Raw genomic sequence first — 19,432 nt, forward strand, 5'->3', positions numbered from 1 at the left:
TGAGGGCAATTGTTTAGTCCTAGAAACATATTTATGCCTCTGCATTTAGCCAAGCCAGCTTTCCAATAGGATATATTCCTGAGGTTAACACTAAACCCCATGCCCATGTGCTTTATTATCATTTATGTTCTGTTACAATGATTTATTCTTCTACGCTTCCTTCTCATTCTTCCAGAGAATAGGGACAAACAGCACCTTACTGTGACACAAAATGAAGATTTAGCAGCAACTTGATTTTAATAACATTTCTTCCCCACTGTTACATGAGATTTAAATAACCATAACTGGTCTTTTTGAATTGGTTTCACCTCAAAATATTCCAGTTCCCTTTTACAGTCCAGCAGAGCCTTTGCTACTCCTGCACTAAGAAGTTGATAAGGGCAGTTCTAGGAGACAGAAACGCCTTTTTAATGGTTCGTCCCTGGAGATGCTTGACTCCAAGCTCACTCTGAAGAACTAGCTCGTGCACTTCTTCAAAATTGCGGGCTGCTTGCTGAGGAACAAAAACTTTGCCACAAGCTTTGTTATTGATCTGAAAAAGACAGACATGAAAACAAGAAAAAAGAGAAGTTACTAGACTGATTTATACAATTTCATTTCCTGAATCCAGTCCATCTTGTTACATGGGGAGGGGGAGAAAGGGATCAAACTTTCTTTTCTCCAACTCCAACCTTTTTAAGTAGAGGATAAAATTCTCCTTACCTCCTGTCCATCTACCATAAAATAAAGAGAATGAAACTCTGATTCACGATAGTCAAGGAAAATTGAAGAAGTGGCCATAGGAAGTCTTAGTTTTGAAGATAGCAAGCAGCATGTCGCTACGCAATGCGGCAATCTTTTACATTTAAAACCACAGTAGTTACACAAGCTGAATACTGAATAAGCATGAACATAATGGTTTGTCAGGCGGGGTCTTGGTTTGTACATACTTCTAGGCTGCAATTTGGATTCTTCACAGCTATGTGATTCCTCACTGGGATTCACATGCAAGACATTAAAATAAAAATATTTGTAGCTGAAAAGGTATCTGAAAGATCTATCATCACTTATTTTTAGAAAAATAGGCTTTAACTCATTATGTTTTATTCACACTAAACACATGACTTGCTAAGCCAACACCAACCACAAAGGTGACAATAAGGTAATGTTTTCCCGTGTGTGGCTGGTTTACAGAGCAGTTTCCATACTGGTTTTGCATTAGCAGGGCAGAATCACGTAAGTAAAACTGAGTAAGGCCTTTAGTGGGAATCACCTTAATTTTTAAAATAATCTTATAAATCCTTTCTGTCACCCAGTAAGAGCAGAAAATGGACAGGGACTACAGAGCCTGACTGACTACTTTTCTAGAACTGGCATAAAATTCATTATTACAAAAATTTTCAGATTTATATGGAGTACTTTCAGTGGATTAATGAAAAGAATATCAATCCCACATTTTAGCAAATGAATCAATTTGATTTTTAAAAATCCAGATCAAATTACTTGCGTAAAAATCTGCTGCAGCTACTGCAGATATCTGACCTTTAGACATCATTGTAATGTGTTCTCAATCATCTAAAAGGAATATATGTTGCTTCATACAGCTTAGACATAAAAATGCATGCAGCTTGGTTTTCACTTGGATTTTATGCAGGATACGTGTATGCAACATACCACCGGTGACAAGAGACCTGCTTCACCTACCTAGTTTGCATTGTGTTGAAAATAAATTATTCTCTGCAATTCTCAGAGAGAGGAAGTCGAGACAGATTTTTAAGGAACAAGATGAAGTCTCAAATGCAGCTGGGATGAGTAATTTCTGGACTGGACTTGACATTAATTTGTAGTGCTAATACAGATAGGCTTTTATTCCTACACGCATCCGTAACATGGTACCATAAAAGGCTGGCTGTGTTAATCTTTGCCTTTAGCACCTGGTGCAAAGTAAATCCCTTAAAAAACACAGAAGAGTTCATTTTTAGAGCTTTTGTGAAAAATACATACAAGTAGTTCTTTTTGACAGGGCACTTCAGAGAAGTAATGCATTCCCCATGAAAAAGAAAACAGTAAAATCCACACTGATACAGTTTTAGTGAGAATATAAAGCAAGCTTGTCAGCTTGCTGCTAGGACACACAGCCTGCAGTTCAAAACTATGCCTGCTTAGTTAAAATGTCATTCACTGTCCTCCATGATGCAGATTAACACGTCCCAGTGGATGGATGTTGGCTGGGGGAACCTTGCCACAGCTAGCCTGTTTGGTGCCGTTCTCAACAGAAAAGCCAAGCAGTCTAAATCAACTTAGCAAATAAATGACTGCGGTGGTTGTGTTTTCCTAGAAAGGTCGAGAAGCCTGGGCCACCCGACACTGTGTACCTTCCCACAGCATGTCTCCTGATCCTCCCACACCCTGCTGCCAGCCGAGTCTGAAAATCCTATCAAATGGCAGATGGGTTATGATTTCAGCACAGGTTTCCAGCGCGGCTTTTCATCATAAATATCATGATGCAAAGTCAAATGTATTAACATCATTCTTAAAATAAGCATCTGCATCACATACTTGTGTGTATCAAGCATTCTATTCACATATTCTTTTAGTTGCGGGGCTAGATTCTCAGTAGGAAAAATATTTTCTACTATGTCTTCATCTCTCTGTCTGTATCTTACTAGACCATCACAACCCTCGGCAGTTCCAGGTAAAAGTGCCAGCACAAGAAACTTGGGTGCTGGCAGCCTCGTTTCTCTGAAAAACCATGGCAAACTGCAAGAGGAGAAATAAGTGAGGCTTGGGTCCTTTCTTCCCCTGAGGAAGGAAGCTGTTGCTTTTTATTTTATTTTTTTTTTTAAACCACATTTGGCATTTTATAATATTTTGGATCTAGAGGGAGCCAGAGGGAACTAGAGAGGTTATGAAGGATGAAATGATATCAAAGACTGAAAAATAAGCACCTGGAGGCTGCAGAGAGGAATTTTTAATTCCACTCAAACATTTTTTTACTATTGATGTATAATCCTTCTGAGAAGCAAAAATGAAAATAAATATCCGTGTCCTTTTAGGCCTTCCTTGTGTGCCAGAGCAAGAAAAACGACACCGGCTTTTTTTTTGTTTTGTAAAAACATCAGTTATAAGACCACAGCTGCTAACAGTTCTGCACCACCTAGAAAATGTGAGGAATGCTAGTCAGAAGTGTGTTCACAGGATGAAATGCACACTACATTCAGGTCAGATTTTTCACAGCATTAACAATACACGGTAGGATTAAAAATATTCAACTTTGCAGTAACATTTGAAGTAATGGATACCATGCATATACAGTGAATTTAAATGTCTTTCTTGTAGGCACTCTGTACTGTATCGGCCAAGGATGCAGCGAGTTGGTTCCTTTTGCTGCTTTGGGTTAAATACAGAGAGACGTAACTCCAGCACAGACAGGAAATAATGAAGTATTTTGTGTCAAGAGAAATAAACCCATAATGTCTCAGCAGGCAAAACCCTGGCAGCCTGAGGCAGTTTGATGCCTTGCGAAGAATAGGGTTGTGGCCCACAGACTCAGTTTGACTGTGCAGCCTTGTGAAGAGACACTGCCTCTTTGCAGCTACCAGTTCCTCTGTATGTCAAGTGTTTCTTGGTTTAATGAGGGTTATTCATTTTTGCAGCCGTACAAAAACCTAGTGTCCACAAGACTTTAAAATATTCACATTTATGATGACTTTTCCCCGCTCCTCCTCCATATTTCCCTCTTGCCTTCCTCTTACAGTAGAAAGCCAGGCACACCTCCTAGGCACAATTTTCAAGAATTATTCCCAGTTTGAAAAAGGAACTTGTCTCTGTGGTCTTCCAGTCACTTGCTTTCTCAGAACTAAAGAAGGTGTTTACATACATCATATTCTCCCAACAAAGGGGTTGTTTTTTCTCTTATTACAAGACTTCTACAAAGGTTATGGCTTTGACAAAGTCAGTCAGGAAAAGAAACAACAAAAAAAAATTCATAATGGTTGTTTAAAGCAAAATTCATTTTTATTTTTCTGGTTTCTTTTTTTGAGAAGGAAGTTTTAATGTCAGCAGAAAAATACCAGTGACATGTTTAGGTGTTTTCATGTTTGTTTGTATAGTCTTAAAAACAGAGGTCATAGTTTTCCCTGTATTGCTGAAGTTTTTATTTTAAGGATACATTTAATAACTCATTTGCTTTAGCCACAATTGCAAAGATGTTTCTGTAATTACACAATTTCTCATTCATGACTTCCTTATAAACTGAATGCTGGAATTTAAGATGTTTGCTAGCTGTGCTTGAAAGTGAAGGTTTATTTTAAGCTTGAGCAAAGTGATTATACCTCAGTGAAGATTTTTACTGGTATAAATAAATACTTATCACTTAAAGAAAGGAAGAAAGAGGAAGGAAGGAAGCAAGCAAGCAGTAAACCTACAGGAATATTAGACTAAATCTGCTATTAACCCCAGTTGGCACTTGAGTCCTCCTTGGTTTGGGAAAAGAAGCCAGTTGAATATTTCCTCCAAAAATACACACTCTGTGGGCTCGGCTAAGGATGTATGTTGAATGTTAGAAAAATTAGTGTTTTAGCAGCAGTTCTCATTCTGTTCAAGTGGACTGACTGAGAGATCTGGCAAGCTATGTAATTATTTGCAAAGATATTTTGGTTAAGGATCAACATGATGTACCCTAAATCCAACCAATCTCTTCCATCCTCAAAAAACCCAGCTGAACAAAAATAACCCAATTGCCTTACTCCTTCTACCCAAAGGAGCTAACAAAATAAAATACAGATAAAATGCATCGCTTCTGTTTCTCTTACACACGCACATAGAACACGCAGTTTTACATGACCAAACAACATTTCTTGTAGAGGCTCCATTTTGTTCAATGTCCAGAAACACAAAAAGTCTTTAAGTTGAAACATTTAAATTAATTTAAAACATTTAAGCTTAGAATGTCCGCATGGTATGTTAAAGGTTATTCTGTGGTTAGCAGTGGAAAAGGCAGGAGTCCTGCAGATCTGATAGTACGCAACTACATCATTACAGACTACCGTAACACCTGAGCACGAAGAACCTGAAGGCAAGTTGCCCAGGAGCCCAGGAGTCGATGGAAGAGCTGAGACACTACTCATGGATCCCACAGGCCTGGCTCCAGGCAGTCGCTCTATGGCCTGCAGTGGCACCTGCTGCTGTGCCCTCTCTAATGATAAAGCTCTATGATGCCTGGGAGCATGCTGAATACAGACTAGTTAGCTAGAGAGGCAGGAAAAAAGACACTAAACTACACTGCGCGTGTGCACAGACACATGTTGGAGAACTGCAGGTTAACTAAACGTAGTTACGTGTCCGCTCTTCTGCTGAGCTGCCAGCTCCTTCTCTAGACCAAAAGGATGTTAGAGCTCAAAGAGAAACTGGAATGACATTACCAAGGATACCTGTTTTTCCTCAACCTCAGTCCTCCAAATACGGAATGCTGAATACTCCAAATGCTGAAACGTGCCAGAAGCTCAGCCCAAAGCAGACAGGAAACGTCGTTTGGCAAAAATCACAGCAACTTAACCCAACTTATGGTAGGTTGTATTAGGCAACCATAGCGCTACAGGTACCACCAGAAATGTCACCTTCTTATACATTTTTTGACAGAGCCAAGTTCATAAATGCGCTGTCAGGCAAAAAATCTGGAGGGACCTGTATTTTGATCGTAATTTTGACTGCACCGGCCTTGCCCACAGTGGTTAATTGGCCAAAGCCCCACAGGTACTAATATGCAGTCACTCAAAAAGGTTTCTGTTGAGATAGTCTCCCTTCCAGACTTGCTACATTTTTTTAATGTAGGAAACCATTTTAATTACTCAGCGCAATGGTAATTGCAGCTTCTATTCTATCCGACCTTTCACTGAGCCACCTAAGAGGGGAACAGACTTCGACAAGAGCAGAAGTTTTGTCATCCTCTGAGCTTGTAACACATTGGTTAGCCACCACTGAACCTACATGAAAGCACTCTTACCAGAACAGACATCTCCACAACATCTGATGGCTGAAGGTACTCTGGGTCTACTTCGGGCCAGGACTGATGCAGCACATCAACATCCCAGTGATGATGATGACAAAGTTTGTTTTGCATATGCGCCAAACCTAGAAAATGAAACCAGTCAAACATTCAGCTGGGCTTTAACCAGAATATTCAATCTTTGGAATTTGATAAGTAAGATCAGAATAAAGTTGACTTTAAAAGCAAATCCCCTAGGAGGAAATAAGAGTGTTTAGATGAGCATACAGCACATTATAAACAGAAAGATATACATCTCTGAAGCGCTTGTTTTATGCCATGTGTAGGATGCTAACATGAACAATGTGGGCACAATTTAGATTTGTATTAGCACTCTGTAACTTTGCCAACAGCACAGAAGACCACTGTTTGTTATTTGAAATCATAACACTGCAACACAAACTGACGTCTACTTTTGGAAGTCAATCATAATCCTGCATTTTTTTTTTCAATAACACCACCAGTTTGATTAAAATTTTACTCAGAACTCAACCAAAATAATAAACAATTATGGCTTATTATTTTACCATCTGTAATATGCTGAGTAGCTTCTAATTATGCAAGTCAAGCTATACTTGCAAGATTTTCTCATATTTTGTGGAGTATCTATTTTCTTACAACTTAAAGGTGCCACACTACCTTGCACAGCTTGCTCTCCTTCTTATGATACATATATTCTAAAACACTTTATCCTTTGATTTTATTTTTAAAAGCTCCTAAAATGGCTATAAGTGATCTCCTTTTATTAAATAGGCTTTGCTTTCCTCAAGACAATTTGTTCCTGATTTGTTTAAGTAATAGGAGAATAGGATGCAATTCATTCTGAAGCTGCATTCTTTAACTGAATAAAAGCTTCCGAGTGGAATTTATGTTGCTCTTTGCTCCAGCTGTAGGACAAAATGGAAAGATTTCACTTAACAAGAGGCTGTCAAATATAATCAAAATTGATGATGATTGCTCCTGTGAGTCTCACAAAGCCAGGGAACTTTTAAATTAAAAACATTCACTGTGTATGAATAAGAATACAGACTAAAACTTTTTATAAGTACATGCTTCATTCAGAACTGCAAAATGTATGTGAAATCTCATCTGGTTTAGGAAAACTCCAAGCAAAAGCATAAAGAAAACCCATCAACACAAGATTCACTGTTGAGACGGAGGCACCTGAAGCTGTTCAAAACACAGCACAACAGCAGTCATAGGAGCAAAACCAACCCATGCACAATACCCACATGAATCTACCTAGCTGGATTGTTTAGACTAATACAGTGAGTAACAGCAAACAGGCGCATAAAGAGAATGCAACTTTCTGCAGAAAAATCTGCCAGATTTTTGTTAGTGTTTTTGCAGACAAAGCACTTTGGTAGAATGACACACAGCCTTGCTATCTGCTGAATGATTCAGAATGGGGCAGTGGCGTGGACTGATGGGAGCTATTTCTAATTGCAAGCAAGAATGTGCAAATTTCCTAAGAATGACAACAAAGCCACAATCTTATTAGGTAAATAATTGATTAAAACACTTCAACAGGTCTGATTTTGCATGTTTTTCTTCTCTCACAGCAGTAGCTTAGAAACTGAAAGAGCAAAAGATAGGAACTCAAGCAGAAAAAAAATTCTTCACATTGGTGATTCATTATCACGTTGACTTTAAAGACAACAGCTGCTAGATTCTTCCCTTTTTGGCATTTGAACATCCAGATGAGCTCATTTCTTTCCAACTGATCACATGCCTTGGTGCAGAAGCATGCACACTGGCCACTCCTTATTTTCCTGTTGAAGTGGATTTCTTCAAGCCACTTCAAAAACACTTCCTAATACGATTCAAGAGCTTCTATCTATGAAAGCAAAACCAGGGTCACTTTTAAATCCCATGGAGGCAGTCAGTCCTAATAAACCGACTAACCAAAAAATTTAAAATTAATTCTGAAGTAGATAAACTGTGACTAAGCACAGTGTCAATCTTTTGGTTCTCTTTCTTGCTGCAAAATGAGCTATGAGCTCATCTGTATTAAAAAAAAAGTGCAAAAGTCAACAGAACTAGTTTCAGAAAACAGAGTTCGACAGGAAACCAAAATGAAGGTTTTACTTCTGTTGCCTGTTTGCCTTCCTGCCTTAATTCACAGTTCATGAGCTGTAGAACACAGAAAACGCAAAGATTTGGTTTGCGTTTTCAAAATGCACAAGACCAGAATGCACACACACAAGACCAGAAACTTCATCACCACGATCCAGAATGGTGATGGTCCACTTGTGAGGACGAAGACAGCCTTCCCACTTGATTCTGAGACATTACACAAAAGCACTGTTTGAGAAGTTAAACCCCGACCATTTCACAGCCTTCTGTTGTGAAAACATTAAAAACCTAGTTTACTGTCTTGCTGCACTAGAAAGTGCCTGGGAAGTGCACTTTTATGAAGCAGCATACATTTTGCTTTCTATTTTCTGATGTATTTTGCTTTTATGGCTATAGATTCTCTTGCAAATGTAGGACAGAAAGCCAACTGAGTACATTTTTACTTACTGTAAGCCGTTCACTTTTATGTACACATCTGTACAGCCACACAGGACAGATCAAAGACAATACTTGTGCTCAGTCTGAAGCTCTGATCTTGCTACTGAATCTGCTTCAACAGATTTTTACTGACTAGCAAGCTAATACTAGAACAAGGTTTCCCTAACCAGTAACTCACAGCATTGGAGTCAAGTTAAAACACCAAGTTAAATGCATATTATATTACTGTAAATGAGCGAGTTGAGAGACGGAGGGGACAGGACAAGTCTAACAACGTTTCAGCCCATGGGAATGTTTTATTAGCATTATGTGAGTACTTCATAAGCATAATACTTCCCCTAAGGTGCTAAATGGCAGGGAAGAGCGGATTCTCATTTTAAAGAGATTTAAGAAGGAAGATGTTGAAGCAATCACGTATCAGCAAGGTGTAAGGACTGCAAGGTCTTCTAGTCTTACAGAAAAAAGCACTAGAAAAAAATATCTGTAAAATTCCAGCAACAGTGCAGCTAGTTTGACACAAAACTATGTAGACAAGAGAAAAAGATGTCATTATGGAGCAAACTGAGTAAGAGCTGGCATGGGACAAGCACCGGCACAGAGAGGTTAACAAAGCAGAAAAGGCAAGGAGGATGGAAGCCTTAATGGTTGATAAAAGGAAGTTGATGAAGGCATCTCAAGCAATGCCAGTATCAGAGTTTACGACTATGGATCTTCTAACAGGACATGTAAGAAGATCAGAGTGGAGAGTATAAGGTGACTGTGAGGGTGTCTTATCCAAATGTTGATAATTTTTGGATTTAGCTAAATCAAAACAATTGAAATCTGTGTTAAGTAAAAATCCACCACACTAGCAGACAATCAGATAAAGTATTTAAAAAGCCCAGAGCAGGAGTGTGTAAGGGTAAGTGGAGATGCATTCTGGGTCAGTATCTTACTTGCCTCTGCAGCCTCTTCCAAGGAAAGGATTGTTACCACGTTACTTTGTTCTTGACACGCATTTTTACTATTTAATGAATCTTCCTATTTGGCAGATTCAGACAAGTTGCATACCTGAAATACCTTTCCGCAGCCCAGGAGGAGTATGTTAGTCATATGTGAAATGGTCTGCAACCTCAAAGAACTCAGAGCAACACAGTAACAGCTGTTTTCTAGACAGCTCTGAAACAAATGGTATTATACTATTGGTATAGGAATACGGAATCGGGTTGTGAAAAGCCTGGGTTGCTAAAAGCAGACTCTAGAATGTGTTTCCAATTCAGCAAACTCCACGTGAATCCTTTTAACCTTCTGAAAATAATCCACCTTCCTCCACTTGTACAGACTTACTATTCTTCTCTTGGGGTCATTACTCTTGGAGGAAAAAAAAAATAAAAATCCCAAATTATGTTTCTTCATGGATTTGTGAAGGGGGATTTCTGCATTCAGATTTTCAATTAAAATCTGCAACATTAATTAGCTTCTACTCAGCTCTATTCTTCACAGAAGCCTTCTTGAGAAGGACTGAATTCAGACAAAGAAATTCTTGCAAAAGAGCTACTGCAGTGACAGTTAAAATGTTGCTAAGACAATTACACCATTACAAATTCCAATAATTACATTTAATTTCAATGTGTCTTAAGATGTGTTTAATATCAGCATGTATCTTTCATGTGCCATCTCTCATAAAAATTTAACAACTCACAATAAGCAGTTTCATATCCTTGTCTGGACAGCAAAATCCTGTACTACTACAAACAAACTGAAGAAAAAAAAGTCTCAAATGGTGTCTGTATATTCCTCAGATACAAGGTTTCAGGAAGGAAACAGATTTCCTCATCCTGTCAGTGTTCATAAACTGCCAAGATATCAGCCGGATGAACTCTTCCCACACTGAGGGGCTACAGTTGCTTTTTCTGTTATTAAGCGATAAACCAGTGTATTCACTGCACAATTCAGACCATCAGGTTGATACACCAGAATACTGAAAACTGTGCTCCTCTAAGCAGGAGAAAGAACTTCACACACAAAGTATCGAAGCACTGGGCTACCATTGTTCAGCTGCTGAAAGATGAGGCACTTCCCAAACAGCATTCAAGCAGCTTTTCCTTCACTCAGACTGGAAAGACTTACTTCCAATACTGAAGTACGCTCTCCAACCAGCTCACAAAGAGACCAAACCCTTCATTTCTATCTGACGCAGGAAAACAAGATGGTCCCATATAAACTAAACCTCATGGGAGAATAATTCCTCAGCTGCAAAGAACAAAAATTGCTTTGCCTTGAATCTACCTAATTTTACTTTAACTGTACTTAAAAGTTGCATATTACATCGGAAGCATGCTTGGGATATCAGACTGCAGTTCTGAATTTGCAAAGTTAATCAACAAATGAACAAAAAATCCACAGCAGACTAAAAAGCTAAAATTTCAAATGAACACTGACACAACTCTTGCAAAGCAGGAGAGCATTATTACAATCAAAATTACTTACATCACTGATGCTAGTCATTACTTAAAATGTCAAGCAAAGCATTTATAATTAACATTCTAAAATAATCTTTGTAATTTTCCTAATAATTTCATTAGTTGGTAACCATTAAGATCGACTGATTTGCAGTTAATTCCAGCTGTAACTTTTTTTGATAACCACGAAGGCACCTACATTCATATTTATACACGTAGCCATGTTTTAATCTCTACAAGATACTACATGAGAAAACACTGATTTGCCTTCTTTTTTTTTTCTTTTTACATTTCATTGTGATCTGTGCCAAACAGCTTTTAGATTGAAAGGGAAATTAAAATGCAAACAAGCATTTTTTGCTATTTAAATATGAATGCATTCAGAATACCAGTATTTAAGAAAATTTGTTAGATACTTAAAATTTACCACGTTTTGCAGTTAAATGCAATTTTTTCAATCAAAGGAGAATATTTTATGTAATTACTGAATAAAACTAACAGTAGCAGGTTATCATATTTTGGACATCAAAGCCTTTAAGACTTTAATATTTATAGATGCTAGCCTAGCTTTTTATTCCAAAACTAGAAAAGGAGAAAAGGCTGGTTGATTATTTTTCAATTTCCAGAACACCTGTCATTTAAACTGAAAAAAGTACTATTTACACCTGCTCTTCTAGCCTCCAATTGTCAAAATTCATTTTACTACCTCCAGAAAGCCTCACTCCAGGTGTTTAACCAGAAACTTCTATAGTTCTGTGGTTTAATTGTCTTCAAATCTTTGGCAGAATTAATTTAATATAATACCATACATAAATAAGGGTCTTATTGTAGGTTGTCATTGTTTCACATTCGGTTTTAAATTCTATTGTACTCTCTTCTTAAAATGTTTCATGACCATAATCAGTGATCAGGAAAGCATGAAAGGAGAGATTACAGTGCAACAGTAAAGGTATTATTCATCCTGTGAAGCACAATGCAAACAATCAAATTAATGAAAATGCTCTCTTCTTCTACTTTCTTCTCCTCTCCTTTATTACAGCCTTCTTAAGGATGTAGTAAAATTAATATTAAGCATATCTCATTATATAATAAACACTTTCTAATGAGAAACACTAATAAGAAAGCAAAATCCTTTTTGTTCAAAAAAAGCTTAAATACACAAGGAAGCGTAATGTGCTTCAGGGTTAACAAGAACAAGTCACTGCTCCTACAAGCATTCCTACTTAACTGCCAAATTACCTGCTTGACACAAACTACAGGGCTTCCAGATTTCCCAGTTTCATTTTTCCCTGCATAAAGAAAAATGCCCCTTGTTTTAATCACTAAATCAAACAAAATTCAAAGGCTGCGTACAAGTTATTTTGGAATGAAATGTCAGTATTTTATCATGAATATGTTGCTTATGTGTTATTATTGGCATTACAATAGCAGACATAGGCTTTCATCAAAGCGCGGGGGTCCACTCCTATAGGTGCTATTTATAGAGCTAATAATACACAAAGTCCTCTTCCTGACTAGTTTACGAGAGAGGAAGTAGCACTACCTCTGCATTTAGATGCAAAGCCAAGGTACAAAAAGAGTGACTTACTCTGAGTGTGTATGGAGAACAAAAGGATAAAGAGAACTAAACAGAGTATTTAGGAAGCTTGATGTTTATACTGAAACTATTTAAAGTAAGAAAGCATCATCATACATACATAATAAAGTTTAAGAAATCGGTTACGTCAGATGAGCAACAAGACTTGGTGGAACCAGAGTACAATTCAGAACATGAACTTGGGGAATCTTTCTCTAGACTACAGTTGGACATTTTTCCCCAGAAACCCCAATCCCAGGACAACTGCTAGATATTGACTATTCCAAAATAATACAGCCTTCTTACTTCAACACAGTACTTAAATGTACACACACTCTCCTGATGAAATTGTTTAATAACCTTAATGTACTGTAATGATGACCGTGCTAAGGGATTGTGATTTTCATGTTTAGTCATAAAAGTCTTCAGGCAGTAATCACTATGCAATGTTGGTTTTTTGTGTTTTTTTTTAATGCTAGTTGCACTGAATGACAATGCACAGTCTTTGGACCACACAATCAAAATTTTCTCTTTAAAAGCATACAGAAGCTGAGGGCAATACACTCCCAATTTTTATGTTTCCTTTTCATTCTTACATCAGAGAGAGATCCAGAAAATGTTTACCACTCTCATTGATTTTAGTAGTAAGAAAAGACAACCTTCCCTAACATTCCAGACACTACAGAATTAAGCTTTATGTTTGACAAGTTACATTAATTAAGACATTCTAATGTTCTTTGTCTCTTTATCAAATATATTTGATAATTCTCTATTCCCTAACATGTATTCAAATTTCAAGTTCACAAGGTACTGGATTTTTATTAAATAATTTGCCTGGACCCCTTCTGCCTACATCTCAACCAACGTGGAAAACGAAGTCCTGGCAATTACTTCCATTTAAGTATAACTTTAATTAGACGGTACTTCACATTGTAGGAGAATATTGACCAGAAGTAGCTTTCTCCAGATGGATCATGTCTGATGCCACTCTTTATTCTAAACAATTAAGCTTGTATTAAGACATCTTAAAAACACTGGAAATGAAAACACAGGAAAAAACCCCATTCTCCCTAGTGTATCATTCTGTTTCCAGAGTCTCTGCCCCTATGTTATTGCTTTCAACAGGAGCAGCCTTTTTTTGGCAGTTAACATTATTACAGAGCCATGCACAACTCTGAAATATAAGCAATTTAGTAGCTCTGCTCTGTAAACACTTGAATGCACAACGGTTTAGGATGACTGTTGGAATAAAACTGTTAAAACAGCGTCCAAAGGCTAACATTAGGTCCAAAACCACATAGCAATTTGTGGCCAGTCTTAATGCAGAATATATTCCTATCTTCCCACATACGTCTTGGGACTTGCTCCAAAGAACCTTAAAAGCAATGGCTGAACTCTGGCATGCACATCCCTTATTTCGCAGGCTTTAACTGTAGCAGCACCATGCAACTTAGCCCACTTGGAATTCAGATCTCAAGGTTTACAACTGTGACAGATCTTAAAAAAGATTTCCTGTCCACCATTCTCACTCTCCACGAGAGGTTAATTTGCAGCATAACATCCCTCGGTCTCTGGAGAATTCTACAAGAGCAGGATTTTTACTGAACACTCCTTTAGTCTTTTTAGTATACAGCTCTCTGACATGGTTCTTTTTGCTTGAATTCCTGAAAGAAAATATGCGCGGTCCAAAGACTCTGAAAGAGTTGTTTGAAAAAGGGCTGTCCCTATCCCCACGCTCAGCTCTTAATACTGCCATCCATATACCGGAGCAGCCAGCAGCTGACAGATGAATTCCTCATGCAAGTCCTGTCTTGAATTTTTCTTCCTTCTCCCTTTCTCTGCCTAGTCTCAAGAAATCCACCTTCGTACCCAAGTGGAAAGAAACTAAAAGCAGAAAGAGAGATCCGGCAACTCCGTAAGATTCAAGTTTGTTTAGGAATTATGACAGAAGGTGTCAAGACAGCTGCAGAATTCAGGGATAAGTGACACAGGTACTATGTTAAAGGTATTTTTGCAAACTTTTTGCCATTTTCTCCTGGAACATCAATAAAAAGTTTATTTCTGTAAATACCTTTCCACATCTCTGATGCAATGTGTGGAGCCATAGGTGCAAGCATAATGCAGAGTGAAGCCAAAGCACCTTCAAATTCTGTGCTGTGGAGAATAACAGGCCGAGAAGCTTGCTAAACAAACAGAAGGAAAAGAAAATAAATTGTTAATATTCTGAGGTGGGGGGCAAGTAGTTTAATTAAGAAGAAAATGCAGTAAGGAAACCTACAATCCATTTCTATGCTTATGAGAGCATACTTTCACAATAAACTGGAAACCTTAAGAAAAGTTATGGAGAATTAAAACTGCAACTCTTGGTCACAGAGTCCTCTCCAGCACTTGGAAACTAATCCTGAAGAGGCTGATGCAGTCCCTCGGGAATCTGCTCTAGTGTGGGAGTCTGAACACAGACCCATGGGGACAACAGTGGCCCTCAAAAACGTTTTGAGTGCTGCCACTTGTAGAAGCGCAGTCTTAGATAAAATCACAGCTATTTGAGAAGAGCTGAAGTACTTCTATAAGAGAGTCAAGCTGTGCTGAATGCAGCATGGTTTTTGTTGGGATAATGTTCAGTTGTACAGGATCCTAGAGTGGCTTAAGCAAAGCTGAATTTAGTGACAAAGTGAGGTTTTAGAGCTGAAGGAGGATTTGGGAATGAAAAGCAGAATATTGCCTTTTACAGTTTGATGCTCAGACTGCTTTAGTAAAGTGTTCAGCTTTCCTAGTACGTTTTCACTTTCTTGCAAAGGGCTAAAGTGACAAAATTTGAATCTTTGTTCCTCTATTTATTGTATCTTAATAGAAAAGATATAGCACTAAAAGTAGCCAAATGAACTCTTTCTTTCTTTTCCTGTTTGAGAGGTTACATCTCATAGTAAATTCAGGTTCTGTATTTACTTTGTAATTTTCCTCTCTAATGAAGCAGCACAGAAAAATGTCAGCACTCATGTGCTGATGAGAATGACTTGGTGGGTGTGATTAACACCCATTCCCGTCTACTAGAAAGTTGTCCAAAACCAGTCATTTGTTTGACGCAGACCTCAAATGTTGTCAGATGGCATCTTCTTCTTATCACTGATACTAACAACGTCAGTGCAAACTAGATTTAAGTTTTAGTAACTACTTCCTGCTTTCTACATTTAATTCTCACCCACCTCCTCCTTTTCAACTGGGAGCAAAAGAGGAAGTGTGAACCTGCTATACAGAAACTTGTTCTTGTAAGATACTGCCTGGCCTTCTTTGGTCAAGAAACATGTCAGTGTTCAGACATCTGGCTGTCTGTAGGACACTGATGTTTATTTATTTATTTTTTATAAACGATCACTTATTACCATCCACCAGCACAAAATGCATATGAATCACTGAGCTGGAGTTAAAGAACAGTTTGTCACCTTCCCCACACCACAGTACTGTAGACTCAAGTTATCTCAGTACAGCAATTGTGCACACCCTACTTAACTTTTTTTAAGTTCCATGACTTTACCAATAATCCCCTTGGAATCCATAAGGTATAAAATGGTATTTCAATAAAGAATTTGAAAAATCCAGATTTTTATCTGATTTGTGGTCTAGATCAGGTTACCATTATATACCTGAAGGATTGCTCAACCAGATGTAAGAGTAATAACAAAAATAACTGTAACAATAATAAAACAATAACAGTTTATTATATTTGATCTATTGCCACTGGCTGATAAACAACATAATCTAAATAAAAAATACTAAAAACTTAAATTATTTTTACATTTGTTTTAAAAAGGGGAATTTGTAAACTCTACTACTGGCAGACAGCTTAGTGGTGAAAGCTGTCTCTGACGAATGTAAGATCATGTGTGATTTTCCTTGCAAAGAATAATCCTTTCCTTTAAAACAGAGTATTTGGTATATACCAATTTGGTATATACCTACGCAATTTGGTTAAAAACAAAAGAGAATAAAGAACACAGCTAAACAAAACGTATCCTTTTCAAACTACAGGATGCAGATGTAAACATCAGAACCTAGTGGCTCTAATACCATCAAGCTCCTCCAGCAAAACCGTGTATTTCAGGGTTACAGTGATACCAGAACATGGTACTTTTGAACTGCATAATTCAATGAGGGTCTTGACTTGGTAGCAATACTTATGACAGTAAATGACTTACGGGAAGCTGGACCTGTAGTTCAGGCAGCTCCTGCTTTGTATAAAGAATTACAGGAACTGGGTCTGAGAGAAAAATATCTTCATTAATATCGCATACTTACATGGAGTATGTTAGTGAGGCTCATCAATCGGGAAATAGCTGCATTGAACAGATGATCCTTTGTGAAGTACTCTGTTACCTTGTATCAGAAAAAAAGGTCTATCACTAATTGCTTAAAATTCTCAAATATAGAATATTGGGTTTTCAAATAAAAAAGAATTATTGATAATCAACTTCAATTTGTGAAATATGACCACTGTACCTCTTACATGACAACCACTTTGGCATGCAAACACATCATATATGCAGTCACATGCATGTATGGGAAAATATCAATCATATAAAAATTCAGTTGACTAGCTTCCCCTGTTTCAGGATTCTTAAAGCTTCAATCAGGGACAATGAGAACTGTGTATTAGTAATCACCCTCTATTTCCTTTAATAGAGTATCTTCCCTTTGCCCCTACAAGAGGCTTTCATCCTTGTAAATCCAGTTACGCTGGTGAAAGCTTGTCCACAGATTGCAAGATTATAATTCCAAGGTCTGTTAAAAGGCCTGGAAGGTCCCTCACCACAGGATTATCAGGAAATGTTTTTATCCATAGAAAAATATTTTTTAAGTTAATTTTGCAGGTATTTGTATCTCCTTCCGAGTCATGGATAATTGAATTGACACTAATCACAGCATGAGACAATATAGAAGAAGGGATGAACGATCATTTAAGTAATTTTTTTTTTTTAGGATACGCTTATGTATTTTCACCTAAATATTTTTTTCGTTCTATATGAAACAGTAGGCATAATAATGAGGTGTGAAGCTAACAGAACCAAAGCTTTTGTTAGAGATAACCGGCATAACTCACCTACAGCTTTGCTCAAAACCCAGACTGATTAACATTTTAATGCCGTAACATTTCATCGTTTAAATAAGGCACAGAACAGAGAATTTTTGCCAATCCAAATCTTAATACTTTGCAGTTCTGTTCCAGAGAATTTGTATGTAAATAAAATTACTCATACAGAGAATAATTCAGTTAAAAAATATGAGCTACTCATCTGGGGAAAAAGCTTTTGGCTCTGTAACTCAAGCATATGGTTTTAGCATAAGCAGCAACTTATCTGGTAAAATACAAACTATTTAAGTGTTTCTTTTAACCTCAGAAATCACCAGATTCTTCTGCTCCCAGATCTTTCTGGCTTCTGCCTTCTCTTTCTTATTCAGAAGCTCAGGGTTGGGCATGGTTCCTGAAGTCCTTGCTTCAATAAGTTTGGTTACAAGTGCCCAGACGCGTGTTTGCCATCTCTGAACGCCTGGCATAGCATCAGCTGAGATTAATGAAAGATTGCAGAAAAATTTCAGTTACAGTGAACGCATCTAAAATTTTAAATAAAAGCAAAAAAGGAAGTGAACGCTAAACATTTTTTCTAAAAAACCCCTGTATTTTAAATGAAAAAAGTCAATGCAATTAAGAATGCTTTTGCAAATAATGCTGGGTTGCCTTAAGGGAAATAATAATGTAAAACAAAAGTCTTTTACTGCAATGACTTTAAAACACACACAGCAAGAATATTTGCTAAATTTCTAAAATAACCCAATGTTATTGCAATGTTAGAGTGTTCATCTCATGTTTTAAGTAATTCACAGAACAGTTCTATATGCTCCCATGTTTCAAACCCACAGAATACAAACATACATATACACACACATGTATACACAAACATATTTTTTAAATTGAGAGATTTCTTCTAAAATTTTTTTTTAGAAATGACATGTACTTTTGTTGGTACAGAGATGCTACTGTGCTAATGACTATAGGCTCTGATCCTTGGTACCATCTTTTGACACAGCTTAGTTTGGGATGGGGTGATTATACATCTGTTTACCCTGACCCTGCAGGGACCAGTCCTGCTCTGTGGCTGCCCTAAGAACATGTTTCTGTGATCTAGGGACCACGCTACAGAGGCCCCAAGCTACTGCTGCTCACAGCCAGGTCCTCCACGTGGTGTGGTGCAGAGCCACTGGTGAAAGGATGGCTCGAGGTGCAGCACTGATATGGCTTCAGCTCTCTTTTCCAGATGTGCTGTGTTTCTACTAGACTGCACAGCACTACACGCTGTGCTACACAATATCAATGTATCCTAAGATGTCCTAGCTGGCAAAAGCTTCCAACTCTGCTCTGGCAACTGCACTTGAAAAGACCACCAGAGCCACTACTAGACTGAGAGAAGTAAAAGATGTGTGAGTGACTGTAATACAGGTGGGTTATCTGTCTAATTGCACTAGATGAAAGACATTCTACTCATCTGGGAACAGTAAAATACAACCTGATTGACTACATCTGCATGATCCTCATGAACTTTTGCAGGTGGGACTGGGAATATGGTGCCCTCCCCTAACTTTCCATCTCCTGTTCATATCAGAAGCATGTAGACCACCTAGACACAGTAGGCTTGGCATTATCCAGACTGTATTAACGGTGCAATAAGCTGCTGGGTAAGTTTGACCACAAGTGGTCCTGCACAGTCTGGAAGATTGCTTGCCCACACTAGGGCAGAGAATGACATGAGGCCCTGCCCTCATGTCCGCTGCAGAAAAGACAAGGAATCTGCAAGGGCAAGTCTGGAGGGCAAAGGATCATGTGAA

General features: G+C 37.8%; 1 protein-coding gene across 3 annotated transcripts in view; it reads right to left on the reverse strand.

Moving 5' to 3' along the window:
* Positions 1-212: 212 nt before the first annotated feature.
* Positions 213-19,432, reverse strand: part of LARS2 (leucyl-tRNA synthetase 2, mitochondrial) — an 88,567-nt gene continuing 69,347 nt past the window's right edge. For 2 of the 3 annotated variants that reach the window (XM_037384958.1, XM_037384957.1), the window contains 5 exons: positions 17,945-18,114; positions 16,850-16,927; positions 14,628-14,739; positions 5,984-6,111; positions 219-532 (listed from right to left, as the gene is read on the reverse strand). In XM_037384958.1, the coding sequence (XP_037240855.1) occupies positions 353-532; positions 5,984-6,111; positions 14,628-14,739; positions 16,850-16,927; positions 17,945-18,114 (668 nt within the window). In that variant the 3' untranslated portion in view covers positions 219-352. Of the gene's footprint in view, positions 533-5,983; positions 6,112-14,627; positions 14,740-16,849; positions 16,928-17,944; positions 18,115-19,432 lie in introns of all 3 variants that reach the window. The other variant, XM_037384956.1, reaches the window with a different exon arrangement.

Source organism: Falco rusticolus, chromosome 4 (genome assembly GCF_015220075.1).
Source record: "Falco rusticolus isolate bFalRus1 chromosome 4, bFalRus1.pri, whole genome shotgun sequence".
NCBI classification, from domain to species: Eukaryota; Metazoa; Chordata; class Aves; order Falconiformes; family Falconidae; genus Falco; species Falco rusticolus.